This window comes from Dermacentor andersoni, chromosome 2 (genome assembly GCF_023375885.2).
Source record: "Dermacentor andersoni chromosome 2, qqDerAnde1_hic_scaffold, whole genome shotgun sequence".
In the NCBI taxonomy this organism is placed as follows: domain Eukaryota; kingdom Metazoa; phylum Arthropoda; class Arachnida; order Ixodida; family Ixodidae; genus Dermacentor; species Dermacentor andersoni.
The window spans coordinates 226629601-226645284 of NC_092815.1; the positions used below are offsets into that span (position 1 = coordinate 226629601).

The following is a 15684-nucleotide window of genomic DNA, read 5'->3' on the forward strand; positions in this document are numbered from 1 at the left end:
AGTGAAAGCTCTGCGTAAGGCCTACGAAGGACCAAAACAAGGAGAAGTCCGATACACCGACGCGGCAAAGTACAAGAACAGAGCGGCCCACGCTATCAGCGTGATCGACGGCCAAGGACAAGAGGTAGCAGCGGCCTCGGTAAGCACTCCAGACATCGACTGCGCGGAAGAAACGGCGATACCCCTGGCGGCCACTACAGGCCAGCGAGAGGAAGATCTAATCACGATCATCACCGACTCACAAACAGCATGTAGAAATTACCAAAAGGGCCGCATTTCCAAACAAGCCCTGAGCATCCTCGAAAAGCGAGACAATTTTCCAGAGGTGTACATTGTCTGGGCCCCGGGACACGAGTCCCTGGCGGGTAATGTAGCGGCTAATGCCGCTGCCCGAGATCACATTCTCCGGGCTATCCCACCAGGTTCACGAGCACCGGTAGACCAACAAGATAGCGTCCCGAAAAGATACGCCGATATCCTGAGCCACTACAGACTGGGTAGAAGGATCTATCCACCCCCGCATCCCCAGCTGACAAGAGAAGAGGCGGTGATCTTCCGAAAACTACAGACCGGCACATTCCCGCACGGCACCCTGCTACACGCAAAGTACCCTACGACCTATACTCACAAATGCGCCTTCTGCTCTACGCCCAATACCCTCTACCACATGGTATGGGAATGTCAACAAAATCCATCGACACCGCCCATCACCGGACCAACCGTCGAGCAGTGGGAGGCCCAAATGATAAGCTCGAGCCCTGAAGACCAGCATCGCCTGGTGAGCAGGGCCAAGCTATCAGCTCAAGCCCACGGCATCCTGGACTAGGGACGCCGCCCACCTCGGACGATTTTACCGTCGGCTCATTTCAACTAATAAAGTTTATTCCTCCTCCTCCTCTGCAACCTGTGCATTGCGATGAGCACTGACCTTGGCGGATCATGGCTAGCATGTTTCGAGGAATTACTGGCTGATGACGATTATATGACATGTGCGCAATGCGGTCTACGTTATCATCTGGGAAAGTGCTCAGGTGTTGGAGCGCACGTATAGATGAAAAAACGCGGAAGCCAAAGCCAAAATGAAGAGTCAGACATGTCGCGGCACAGCGTCTCGAAGCGCTGACACTGTACGACAGCACGAAAGTAATGTGCCCATTGGGTTTAGCAGGCAGCTGGCGCGCATAAGTAGAATGCTTGCTGCGCTTACAGTGAAGGTCGATCAGATATCTGGTCTTAAAGATGTAGTGAGCAGCATTGAGTCGTCTGTGCAGCACATGTCTGATACGTATGATAAGCTCATGGAAGCTCGAAATGAACACGATAAGAAAATCGAAGCCCTGCAGACGAGAGTTGATATTTTCGAAGCAGCGAATGACAAAGAAAAAAACTGCAGAATTACGCAATGAGCTCAATGCCATAAATCAACACAGCAGTAAACAAAACATGGAACCCCATGGCTTGCCTGAAACTGAACGCGAAGGTTTAATGGAGAAACGTAATGATCTCGCTGTCAAGCTTGATCTGCCAGCGCTTAGAAAGAATTATGTTGATGGGCTGCATCGTATTCCCTCTCGTTCCAACAAAATTGCTGTAGTGCTCATCAGGTTCTGCAAACAGTCCACAAAAGCACAGTGGATTGCAAGCGTAGCACTCTTCAAGCAATGCAATACGAATATTCAGTTTTTTTGGCAACATAACTGCGCAAAACAACAAGCTACTGTGGGTCACGAAGGCAAGAGCCGCCGAGGAACCAAGGAAGGGAAGGTATCTGCTCCAAATGAACCAAGTACGCGCGCCATTTTGCATTAACAATGCGAGTGATTTAGGCACAATTGTCTAGAACTGTGTGCCTTTGTGTTTTTCCCTTTGAAAAGAAGTTGAAGTATGGCCTATTTTTCTGCTGATTCATTTCAAGAACTGCTAAAGATATCTGGCTATGGTAAAAACAATAGCCTATCCTTTTATCACTTAAATGCGCAAAGCCTAAGAAACGAGGCCGAGCAAGTCGAGGCACAAATAGAACAGATTAACTACACTTTCGATTTCTTTGCTTTTACTAGGACATGGTTTCGCTCGGACGAACACGTCTTTCAGTTCTCTGGCTACAAACACATCACTAAATTCAGGTAAACGAGGCGGTGGTGTGACCCTATACATGCGCAAAAGCCCATCTTTCGACATCCACACTGATTACACGGGTATTTTGGATAATTTTGAGCCTGTTAGTGTAGAACACCGCAACATTTTTGTAATTGTGCTGTACCGCGCCACAGAAGGAAGCACAGAGGCCTTTATTCAGTTTATTGAGTTCTTAAAAAATGCGAATTCGAAGAAATAGCGCGTTATTGCGATTGGGGATTTTAATATTGATATTATGGCTAGATCTCCTATTCAAGTGGCCCTAACAGAACTGATGCTTCTGTTTGGCTGTGCTAACATGATTGAGTCGTGAACACGAGTAAACAAATCGTCATCAACCTCAATAGATCTCTGGTACATAAACTTCCTCGTGACGCAATCCTTTCTGGAGTGTTTTCCTTGGGTCTAAGCGACCACTTATTGCGCTCTGTATTGTTTTTCCTTTCAGTAAAAAAACGAACTTCTCCTATTTACTCAAGTAGAACCAGTGAATCTAATAATATCGCAATCTTCTGTGAATTCATGACAACAACAAATTGGGCAGATGTTTACAGTGCAACTGAGACAAATGACCCATACGATAATTTTATAACAAAAGTGATTAACCATTATAATGTCGCTTTTCCTGTGGTAGCAATTAAAAAGCACAGAAATGCTCGAAAATATTGGATAATTAAGGTTCTTTTTGTAAGAATAGAACAAAAAAAACTTGATGTTCTCCGGTTTTCTCAAAACAGGAAGTTCCGATACTATAGCCTAGCAGAAAAAGTTTCGTAATACACTTAACACCGATCTTAAGAAAGCAAAGTCATCTTTTTACAGAAATGAGTTCTCGCTCATACGGAACAACCATAAGCTGATCTGGAAAGAAATTAAAGCTCTCATGGGTAACAAAACTAACACAACACCTCTTGAAGTGCTGATAAATGGTTATGTTGATACCGGAGTTGTGTTAGCAAACAAATTTATTGCACATTATGGAAACGGGCAAATATACAGCCTCGAATCCCCTCCCATATAGTACCTCCCCTATGTCATATTGTCGCAGTCTTCAATGAAGCATACTAAACAAACTGGTTTATTGTGGGCGAACTTGTGCCCGGAAACTCAACATTAAGCATGCACAGAATTTAAAAGAAGGGTCAACCGGAGCCTATTCCACAGTCAACCGCGTCTCAACGCCGAACGCACTTTTCACGCGCCCCGAAGGCCAGGAGCCACGCCGTGACTTCTCATTGGACGGGAGACTCGGGCGCTGCCGTGTGCGAGTGCACGGCTGACACGCGCTGTATCGCCATGCGCTATGCGCGAGGCGTTGCTATGAGTAATGGCGATGCTATGAGTAATGCCTAGGGGCTTTAGCGATGAGGCGCTTGGAATGGTACCTCACGAGAGTGCTCGTAACTGACATGTGCAGAGCTCTCCGCGGCATTAGTCCCCCTCCGAAAACGCGTCGTCCCGATGCGTGAGAAAGAAATTGATCTATAGATGTGTTTGCGTTGCCTGTCGTAGTAAGGCTTCATGCGGACTACGTGTACGAACGACCTCAACATGGCTGTGTCGCTTTGATCGCTCTTGTTCATGAGGGATGACTTCGTAATTCAGGTCACCTCCTCGGCGATTAACCTCCTAAGGTCCAAAGTATCGGCGAAGGAGTTTTCACATAGCCCGCGACGATGTACTGGTGTCCATACCCACACTTTAGCGCCTGGGTGGTACTTAACTTCTCTGCGGCGCAGGTTGTAGTGGCTTGCTTCCCTACGTTGTTGCTGGCGTATGCAGAACCGTGCCAACTGCCGGGCTTCTTCAGCTCGTTGTAGGAAGTCGTCGACGTCGTACGGATTGTCATCATCTACTGGCAACATAGCATCCAGTGTGGCTCTTACTGGGCGGCTATAGACCAGTTGAAATGGAGTGACCTGAGTTGTCTCCTGCACAACCGCATTGACACGTGTACTTGTCTTCATCGGGCGACACGTTTCATCGCCTCTAGCTGCGTGCGCCGGGAGCGCACGCAGCTAGAGCAGCGCGCTGGCCCCGGCTACGGAGCTTGTTACGGCGAGGAACAACAAAGCGGCACAATGGCGACGCAAAACGCAGGAACGCCGGCTAACGAGCTACGCTCTAAAAAAAATTGTCGCCGTCTGTTATCCTGCCCTTGGTTGCTCTGCAAGTTTATTGATGATCTGGGGTCGTATAACGTAAAACTATCCCAATATATTTTTAATCCAATCATCATCATCATCAGCCTGGTTACGCCCACTGCAGGGCAAAGGCCTCTCCCATACTTCTCCAACTACCCCGGTCATGTACTAATTGTGGCCATGTTGTCCCTGCAAACTTCGTAATCTCATCCACCCACCTAACTTTCTGCCGCTCTTTTCTACGCTTCCCTTCCCTTGGGATCCAGCGCGTAACCCTTAATGACCATCGGTTACCTTCCCTCCTCATTACATGTCCTGCCCATGCCCATTTCTTTCTCTTGATTTCAACTAAGATGTCATTAAATCGCGTTTGTTCCCTCACCCAATCTGCTCTTTTCTTTTCCCTTAACGTTACACCCATCATTCTTCCAATCATATTTCAATCTCCTGACGTCAAATTTGCGTAACCGCCGGCACAAGCATCAGGCGGTCACCCGCAGGGTTGTCTCAAATAACCAATCAAATGCTCCCCTCGTTCATAGACGGTCACTTTTGTTTGCTTGAAAAACGAATAACGTTGCCTGCACTAAGCCGCTTGTCTTATCTAATTGGCTAACAAGAGGCGAGGAGCATGCTCAAGTGGAGAAGGATTCGATGGGGCCGAGCCACTGCACTGAATATCATAACCGGATGAAGAGGGTGGTGCCCGCGTCTGCGATTGGTCCGCTTTCTCTTACTTAGCTTGCGGTGTCTCGTCGACAATCGCGGTGGCTTGCAGCGGAAGCTTAAGAATGACGCTAAAACGGACCCTCAGCAAAGAAAAGTTTGCAGAACGAGGTCGTACACGTGTCGAAAGTTCTCGATAACGTTACACGGCCACGCAAAATGTTTTGTTACACGCAAATAAACCCCTGCTCCCCGGCAGGGGCGAATAGCCAGTGTCGAAGCGATCAGCGGCAGCCATCTTCTGTTCCTTTGAAAACGGGGCAGCCTGCGAATAGTCAGAAGAAAATTCAGTTTTGTTCCGCATATTAATACATTTTAGCGCGTACACGTCACTTTGACGCGGTAAGTTTTTACGGTTTTGTGACGTTGCATGAGAGGCAGGTGAGGCGGGTGCAGCCCGAAAAGTTTTGACCAATAGCCGAGGGCTAATGACAAAAAGGCGTCGAATCAGAAATAACTATTTTTGTTTTATTCGGTCAAATTATGCATAATCAGTGTGTACACGTCATATCAGATGGGGAGCTGTCGCGGTTTTTGTGACGTCGCGTGACAGATAGATGAAGTGGGGGTGGTCGAAAAAAGGTTTTGACCAATCGCGATGTGCTGATTCCAGAATTGGAATGGAAAAGTTTGGAATAGTTTGACGTTATAGAGCCTCTGCATGACGTTACTAAATTTTTTCTTTGTTAGTAATCCAGCCCTGCCTTTGCTTTACTAGGTAACTTTATTATTCCAAAGATTTGCTGGAAATTCCATCCATTTTCAACCTTAGCCAAAAAATTTTTTCATTTCTGCCCAGTCTTTTCACTTGCGCATATATGAGAGCCTAGAAGGACACCTTGTTCTAACGCCAACATTCCCTGCCTGTTGCTGAAATCTCATGTAGCGCTTGTCTGCGTCCTTTCGCCGTCCTGTGTCCAAGTTCGCGCTCTTACATGTCATGGATCCGCACCAACTAGCCCGGTCGCTTACCGTACTGCAGTCTCATCCTAGCATCGTGTCAGATATCAACCACATGCCTGCTTTAAGCGATGAGAGGTTACTATCGTGTACAATCAAGATATAGTGTCCCAAAGCTGAAAACAAATCTAGAACCTTATCTAACTTCAATAAAAGTAACTTTAATGCTATAGACCAGTGCCTGTGCACATTTCTTGACACGATTTTGCAACATGTCGACCAGCGAGATGTTTACTTGAATTGGAACATGTTCCTTCCTGGGAATAATGAACTCACAAACAGATACATCCCCTTAGGCACAGTCACCTCTAGTCATAAAGCGCTATGGTACAACAGCTATACTAAATGCCTCTCAGGCAATAAAAAATATGCCTGTATAGATCAGCCAAAACTAGTTGGAATGTCGCTCGGTAAAGAACTTAGGAAGTTGCCTCTTAGTCGTGCACAAGCGCGCTTAAAAGCGCCAAAGACAACTTCTATTCTAAGAATGTGCCATCAACGCTTTAAACATATACTAAGAAAGTTTTGCGCACTACAAACCCCATCGACAAAGGTGACGTTAGCTTATTCGATCACACAGGTAACACCGTTCCATCAATCAAATGCGCATCTCTCCTGAACGATGATTCCGTAAATTTTTCTGACACTTTCAATGTCTGCTTACCTGCTGGAAACTTTTACAACCATTCACTAATATTTCCAATAATAATTGACCCTGCTGGTGTAGAGAGCATAATTAACAGTACTAGATTTTAACCATCACCTGACTGCGATTTCATTAGCCGTTCTTGAAAAGCGCTGCTGCCTATTCCTCAATAATAATAACAAAGTTTTCGAACATTCGCTTGACACAGGCTTTTACGGGCTGAGTGGGAAGTCGGCAAGATGATTCCACTACATAGGTCAGGTAAAACGCATTCCCCAATTACCTATACTAGCTGATTTCACTTAATAGCATTCTCTGTAAAATTTAGAGCATTTTTTTCTTGTCTCGCTAGCTTTCTTCAATCATACTCTTTTGTGCCCTCGCGTGCAGCACGGCTTCAGAGAGACATGCTCTTGTGAAGCGTAACTAGTACCACTCATGCATAAACTCAGAGTCATCCTTGATCGACCCTCATTCGGAGATAACACATTTTTATATTTTTCGAAAGAATTTGACAAGGTATGCTATAAACTACTACTAGATAAGCTTCGTCTTCTAAACCTACATAGGATATTACTTACGTGGCTTAAGTGTTTTTCAACTAACCGCTCCCAGTAAGTTACGATCAACATCACTGACTTAGAGCTTAACAGTGTTCACTCTGATGTCTCGCAAAACTCGCTACTTGGCCCTCTTCTCTTTCTTATTTTACATTGATGATTGGCTGTTCTCCGTTTTTTATCACATATTTGTTTGTTTGCTGACGATTGTGTAATCTTTCGGCAAATGACACCTGAATAACCCTCTAACTAGCTACAAATGCCTTGGTGTACATATTTGCAGCAACATTGCCTGGTATATTCACTGCACTTACGTCGCAAGCAACGCTAACAGATGTTTGGGCTTTCTTCGTTAAATTGTCAATAACTGGTGGATGCGCGAACCTGAGTGACGTCTGGTGGTGCTTCATAGTGGCTTCCTCCGCTTTCTTCCCCATGCTTCCCCTGCAACCTCCTCCTCGCGTTTATTTGATCCTGCGCTGCGCTCCGCGTTCGCTCTTTCATCTCTCGCTATGCTCGTTCGCTCGGTTACTACGCCGAGGCACGCCAACACTCAACGCAGGAACCTAACAGCTGCGCACTAAAACAGCTGCCAAACGCGTATTACTGCGCTGCATGTTACTGCGGCGCCGGTTTCAGCAAAAGTGCAATACAGAATGGCGGCTACAAGGGAGCAAAGGAAACCGTTTTTGGAACCACTGTGCCAGTGTATAAAAAGAAAAGTAGCTTTTCCTTCAGCTTCGACTCGTTTAGGCTCAGGCCATGTGATATGCCTTTATTTGCTTAGGTAATCACGCATTCTAACGGAAACGAGTGTTGGAGCGCTATTTTGGATGTTGTCAAATCCGGTAGTGGCAGCACTTTGAGGTAGAAAGCAGCCCTCCGTGTCCATCAGAGCAGACAAAATGGCGAACTTGACAATATGGCCGAATTTGACCATGCAAAAAAAGCATCTCTATTTTCCATACGGTGGATACTCGGGCTTTCTCGTGCATTACGCTGTACATGTAAGATGGGTATAGTGCTTGTTTGCGCTTTGCACCGCCGTCCAGTTTATCGGTGATTTCTATTTTACAGGTTAACGTCGAGGGCGGTGAACCCGTGGCTGAGGCAGCGTCCTATCGTTCAACGGGAATTGTGAATGCAGCTTACGAAGACAGCGACGACGGAAGCATCGTTGTCCACGGAAAGCGCGCCGTGTCCCTGCACAACTTTGGGAAGTATGCGGCCAAGGAGGAGCGACGACGCAGCTTCGCGCCCACCAAGTGCGTTTCCAGCTCGCAAGACCGGCTTGCCAGCTGCATAAGATTATTGCATATTGTGTTGTTTCAAAATTATTTTTATGCAGTTTTGGTACGAGTCATCAAGCTACCTCTTACGAGCTGTTCTAACACGTGCAATATTGGATTATAAGATCTACGGTGCTTGGTCACCAGACCTCTTTCGCCACCAAGCTAATTAGAGCAGATGAAGGGAGTGTCCCCAGGTCTCAGGAAGCCTTGGCCTTACGCACGGATCACGAGAAGAGGGTCAGGAAGAGTGCTAATGTTTCAGTGGGTGAGCTTGGTCTTGCCGGAGACTTGCGATCGAGTGACCTTTAATTAGATAGGTGCACTGCCTATTTATGAGACAGTACATGGTAGCCCTTACAACATATTATAGCGACCGACGCTAGCTTCCCCGTAAGAACCGCAAACTGGCGAGCGAAAGACGGGGAACCCAGGTATCTGAAGGGAGAAGAACGCCTTTGTTTATTCCTCCTGACTCGTGGCACGGACGCCTCGCGTCGGAGCGTGCCAGTTATAAGCTCTGTTCGATTAAGGTGCACGGTGCCACAAACGAAAAGGTGGTGCGGGTCATGGTGTGTCGGGCTGCACCCACAAGGTTCAAGGGCGCACTGCACCGTGGCGGCACCATTGCCTTTGTTCACCTTGTTCAGTCGAGCACGGGGGCGCACCTGGGGGAATCGAAAACCTAGGCACCGTGCACCCTTCATTGTTCCAAAGAAACTTGGCTGAATCGAAGGAACCTATAGAAGGCGGCCAACGAAGACGACGATGGCCGCTAGAGGGCTCCCTCCCCCCTCCCCCCCCCCCTCCCGCCGAGAAGAAAGGAAGTAATGCGGAGAGGCCGGTCTTAGCTGCCGAGCGCTAGGATGGAAGCACTTGCGCAGCGCCAGGAGGAAGTGAGGTGGCAGAGAGAAATGGCCAGTTGTCTCGGTTTGCGGGCTTCACCGTCTCAATCTCGCCACGACACTTTCGGGGCCGTTGACGGATACCGTAATCAGTTGCGGATCCAGGCACTTACTTTAGGGCCTGGGGGGGGGGGGGGGGGTTACTTTATTTTATTGGCGTACTGTTACCACAACACTCCCACCATAATACATATATATATATATATATATATATATATATATATATATATATATATATATATATCGCTAGATTTTGTTAACAGTCATCCCACCCATTTGTTCAAATCGGTTTCCTCGTACATAAAGAATTCTGGGAATTAAAGCTTTACGGATGACCACCCTTCAGATAGGTCCATAATTTACTGCGCTAAGTCTCTAAATCACGGTTATTGGTTCTCGATGTCTTACGCGGAAAACAAGCACTATGTCATTGTTAGAATGAGTGAGCACTCATCTCTGGGCCCTATAACGTAATACTTTCCCATATGTTTTTATTCCAATCTTCTGACGTCAAATTTGCGTAACCGCCGACGCAAGCATCGGGCGATGTCCCGCAGGGTTGTCTGGAAAGAGCAATACAACGCTCTCCTCGTTTCTAGGAGGTCATGGTTCTTTGTTTTAAGAATGAATGGCATTGCTTACACTGAGCAGCTTGTCTTATCTAATTGGCGGACGGCTATAGGAGCACGCTCAAGTGCAGAGGGATTCAATGGGGCCGAGCCAGTGCACTGAAAATCTATAACCGGATGAAGAGGGTGACTGACGCCTGCGTCTGCAGTTGGTCCGCTTTCCGGGACTTTGCTTGTGGCGGCTGGTTGAAAATCGCAACGGCATACAACGGAAGTTTAAGAATGCCGCCAAAACGAATCCTTAGCAAAGAAAAGTTGGCCGAACGAGGTCGTAAACGTACCGAAAGTGCTCGAAAACGTTACACGGCCACGCGAAAAGCTTTATTGTATGCAAGTAAATCCATGCTCGTCGGCAGGCGCAAGTAAAAATTAACTTGTGGGGTTTTACGTGCCAAAACCACTTTCTGATTATGAGGCACGGTGTAGTGGAGGACTGCGGAAATTTCGACCACCTGGGGTTCTTTAACGTGTACCTTAATCTAGGTACACGGGTGTTTTCGCATTTCGCCCCCATCGAAATGCGGCCGCCGTGGCCGGGATTCAATTCCGCGACCTCGTGCTCAGCAGCCGACACTATAGCCACTGAGCAACCACGGCGGGCGGCAGGTGCGAGTAACAAGAGCCTGGGCGATAGGGGGCAGTCATCTTTATTCCTTTCGGAGCGGCGCCGCCTGCGGCTATTCAGAAGATAATGCAGTTTTGTTCGACATATTGATGCATGTTTAATGCGTACACGTCATTTTGACATGGTGATTCCTGGCGATTTTCTAACGCCGCGTGATAGGCAGGTGAAGTGGGTGTCGAACGAAAACGTTTCACCAATAGCCGAGAGCTAATGGCAAAAAGGCGTCGAATCAGAAATAACTATTTTTCTTTTGCTCGGTCCAAACATGCATAATCACTGTCGACACGTCATACCAGATGGAGAGCTTCGCGGTTTTCGTGACGTCGCATGACCGACAGGCGAAGGGGGGGGGGGGGGGGTCCAAAAATAGTTTTTTTCCAATCGCGGAGGGCTGAATGCTGAATGGGAATAGAAAAGTTTGAAATAGCTTTACGTTATAGCGCCCTTGGTGCGTTTTAATAGACGCGATTTTAAAGTGATATATGCGCTGAATGGAGTGCGAAATTATTATATAACACACAGAGTGTTACAATTATGAAAAATATTTTATTTTTTCACAATAATTGATATTCGTGCAATTTTATTCAATCATTCATTGTCCTACATAACTATAAGACATAGCAGTTACAGAAAAAGTTACTCGTACATAGGAGAACAAAAGTCTGAAACCTGAAAACAAAAACAGCATGGAAGCTTTGCTAGTGCTAGTAGAATTTTAGTGGCAAGATGATATTATGCAAATCATGCCCGTCGAAGAAGGCTATAGTGCAGTCAACAAAACTAAAACAATGGTAGTATTTTTATGCAAAAGAGTTGCAAATGCAAGATCAGTTCGAAGTCTCAAATTCGTAGTTCAGAATGTGGGAACGACATACTTATGGAACATTCATCCCACTTTAGTACTTACTCTAAACCCTACAAAATCAACATTGTGGCTGCGCAAAATAAAATCCCTCTAAAACTCGACAACATAACTAAAATAGTGATTATACACCTCACAAAATGCAGCTCGGGGAACAAAACACACGTGCCGTTTAGCTACGCAACCCCACTCTCCAGGTGCAATTCAGCATGTATGTCGCATTTGATTGAAATTTAAAACAGACATGAAAATCAGAAAAACAATTGTTATTTTGCGAATCATTGTTGACGTACGCCTGAAAGATATATGTATGCCCTTCCTTGAAATTGAGAATCAGAGAGCACGTGAGAATACTTACGCAATGCAGCTTTATTGCAGATAAAAATATAAAAATGTCAGTTCATGTGCGGTGTTTCTACATTTTACACTAGACTGTGTAAAAACAATACTGAAACAAAATTCATGGCAATAGAACTAGAACGCCAGCTTGGTATACTTTGGCAGTTGTATATAAAAGTCCGTTTGAAGTGCCGGATAGCAAGCTAGAATTACACCGAAAATTCCAACTTACATCGTCCATGTAGTCCGTTGGCGAAGCGATTGATAACTTTATCACTATCAATAGCGATGCCTCTTTGCGTATGTAGCAAGGCCAGGCTGGTCACGCGTGTTTCACTCAACTGTGATCGCAGCACTGTTCTTAAGCGACGCAGTGCGGAGAGAGACCTTTAAGCATTGGCAACGCCGACAGGCCAGTATTTGCGTAAGTGCCATAATAATCGAAAGGAAAATGTCGCCGACGCATATGTAAAGCGCTCAACAGCAGTAGAAGGGATGCCCGCTTCGCTTTCGCACTTTCCGCCACAGTTGGGCTTCAATCGCAGTTATCTCGACATGTCTTCCAATATATTAGCCATACCGCTGGGCAATCTCCCTTTCTAGTTGGACGGCATAAAGACGAAGAGTCCGCAGAGCCCAAAAGTGTCTTCGTTAAACCTTGACTTGAGGTCTGCCAACCCAGTAGTGCGCTGTACACCTGGAGAAGCACTCTGGAGGGTTCCACCTGTGGTGGGTTCTGGTTCAGCCGCGAGCGCGCGGCGACCGTCTCCCGACTTGGAGACGGTTCTGTCGCGACGCAGTCCTCTGCCCGTACGATGGCCATCAACACGTGCGGTGCCAGCTTCTATACGCTCGATCTCTGTGGTAGCCACGATAGCGTGTCGATTGACCGCCTACAAGCAGCCATCAAGTCCCATACAAGTACCGACAACGCCATCCCTCCCAGCCCCGTTGCCGCGACTTCTTTGCATTATCCCCCCCTTCCACGGCTACAACCTACGAGCGTTCTTCTGTATCCTTCAGACTTCCGACTTTCACCGGGCTTCTTCTCCAGCCGGGAGCCTATATAGCAGCACCAAAGAGAGAGAGAAAGAAATCCCTTCATTCTATTACGAAAAAAAATGCATCGATGCCCTCAGTTCAGAGCGTCGCTTGCGGCATGCTTCAGCGCTAGGCCGATAAAGTCCGCAGAAAAATCGTTGGTCGTGAAGGGTCGTTGCGGCGGTCAGCCACTCGGCCGAAGGGACAGGTGGGAGTGATGAGGGTTCTGGTAAGGGGCCTAGTTTTGGATGGCATTACCATAGGATGTGCGCGGTGTTGGGAGGATACAACTCACAAGGGCTACAGTGAAGGAGGTCATCAGTAGGTAGGCCTTGCAGGAGGTGCTTCCGTGCTGGAGTGAGCGGAGTGTTCGTATGAGCTTGTCGGTTCAGCGTGCCCTGCTGCCTTGTAATGTCTTGGTGTAGCTTAGGGTATACCCTGCGCTCGTCCCTAAACGGGTGCAATTGCGGTGAAAGCGTTGGTGAGACGAACTCATTCGGTCGGGGGCTGTTGGGAGCCTGGAGTATCATATCACAGGCAAGCTGATTTGCTCGTTCATTCCGCAACATCCCCTCATGAACAGGAACCCAGACAATCTCCACATGTCGATGAATGCATTCTTGTAACTTTTCTGTTATATGTTTAGGTAAGTCGTGATGTACGAATTTTCTACGTGCTGACAATGAATCATTGGGAGATGTCGTTGGGAGATGGTGTATTGCTGCTACTACCACTTGTAGTTCTTCTGTGGTCGTATCAGTGTTTGAATTCACTGTGCATTGTCCGAAAGGTGTGGTTCACCACCGCTAGCAGTGTGTTTGTCTTGCACGCTAGCATCTGTAAGTAACATGTGCCATGTAGATCGCACCCTATGTGTCTTTTGAGGTATGCTACTCTTTGCGTCCGCCTAGCCTTATTTATCACAGGGTGCATGTGTCTGTGGAGTGGTGTGATTTTCAGAAGTGACCTAATTCGCGGGGAAAGTGATAATGTGGCTTGTGCGGGTGTGGGTGATGGTTGAAATCCTACACTATGAAGTATGTTTCTACCCTGTGCAGTCTGTCGAAGTCGGAGTTCTTGCGTTCGTTTGTGTGGCATAATTATTTCGGTGAGGGTATTGTGACATCCTATGCCGTCAAGTAGTTGTGTGCCCATGCTGACGGGGAGGACCAATGCTAGTTTGGTAGCCTTGCAAATTAGCGCATCCATGCGTGCCGTATCTTGTTTGCGGAGACTGGTATAAGGCAAATGGTATCGGAGTCTGGATATAAGTAACGCGTCACGAAGGCGTAGCACGCCTGCTTCTTTTAGTCCACGGTTTCTATTCGGTACCCTTCGGATCATGTGAAGAACTTGCTCTCCTTGTCTGACCAAGCGTTGTGTTGTAGCGGCGGGGCCAACGTCTCACTGTACATGGAGCCCTAGAATACTCAAACAGTTTGGCTGGGTTATGGGTGTGTTCTCCCACGTAATCTTGATGCATGGAGGTTTCCACCTGATGTTATGTAATAGGAGAAGTGCTCATTTCTACGGAGCACATGGGAGTCTAATTTTTGCCGCCGCAGCCTAAACTTTGTTGAAAGTCTGTTGAAGGGTGTCTTTTATCAGACCAGGGGATCCTCTTTTTATCCAGATGGTGATATCATCGGCATAAATTGCGTATTTGTTCTGTTTAACTTGTAGTGTCTTGTGTATTCTGCACATGGCTAAGCTTAACAACGTCATTATTTATTATTTATTTATGCCGCACTCCGAGTAAGGAATTTGATCAACGCGGCAAAATAATGAGAGCCTCGTGTGAATTGCTTCGAAGAACATGTAAATATGGATAATTATACTTATAATTATTACTAATTACTTAATTACCTGAACTATCTAATGACTCTATGAATATTATACTTTCGCACTTTTCAGAAATGCCTACACGAATATTTTATCCGCCTCACACGCAAAGAAATTCGAAGTTGAGAATGAGAATCAGTGTCTTTACTGCTGCAACGTAAATCTCTGTGTTCAACTGGTCTCGGCTCCAGCGACGGATTTTCACGCTAGCTAGCAGTTTATTATTATTTCTTTTAAAGCAACCCGTCATTACGCGGCCAGACGCGGCAGATCACTAGCGATGGAAGCAGTACAGCCGTTATGCTAGTGAAACGACGCAACTGATAAAATTCACCGTCCTTAAGCACGTTCGCTTGGTGTCGTCTATGGAATGTTGGACGCATAGACTGGCTGAGATGTTATTATTGTTCTTATCTAATTAAAAGGAACCTGCTTAATGCTGCTCACACAAGAGAATCACCCGCTCGCAAATATTAGCGCCGTACAATTTGAATCGATAAACGGCCCGGACTGCAATCGATGCCAATGAGCTACTGCTTATCGATCGTCAGAAAGGCCTTAAAGCCTTTATTCAAGTAATAGAGCACAGACTTTAAACACAGAAGTCTAACAAAAACAATAACCTACTGATTTTGTATTTTGTATGCTTGTCGGTTATTGTATGTACATTTATAGATAAAATATTTAGCCGCGTCCCCTAGCCGAAGCGTACGAGTTAAAATAGAGGACAAAATTGTGGTAGCTCCACGTACGCGCGCCATGCTGGAACGCGCCCCACTCGAGTTTTCGCGCTCGACATGTGGCGAACTTTGTGCGGGGCCTGGTTCCCGGGCGGGAAGCGTACAATGGGGCTCCTCGGGACGACGAACGCGGCGCCGCGCACGCGGAGGTCGGTCGCAAGCGGTCCTGCACACTTGTGTTGAAGCGTTAGGGCGCATGCCCATTGTTCTGAAAACCACATACACAGTGACAGCACA

At 46.8% G+C, this 15684-nt stretch overlaps 1 protein-coding gene across 1 annotated transcript in view; it reads left to right on the forward strand.

The window, feature by feature from the left end:
- Positions 1 to 15684, forward strand: part of LOC126539977 (dual oxidase maturation factor 2-like) — a 449790-nt gene that overhangs the window by 417881 nt on the left and 16225 nt on the right. The window contains exon 8 of the mRNA XM_050186802.3: positions 8253 to 8440. Within this exon, the coding sequence (XP_050042759.1) occupies positions 8253 to 8440 (188 nt within the window). The remainder of the gene's footprint in view (positions 1 to 8252; positions 8441 to 15684) is intronic.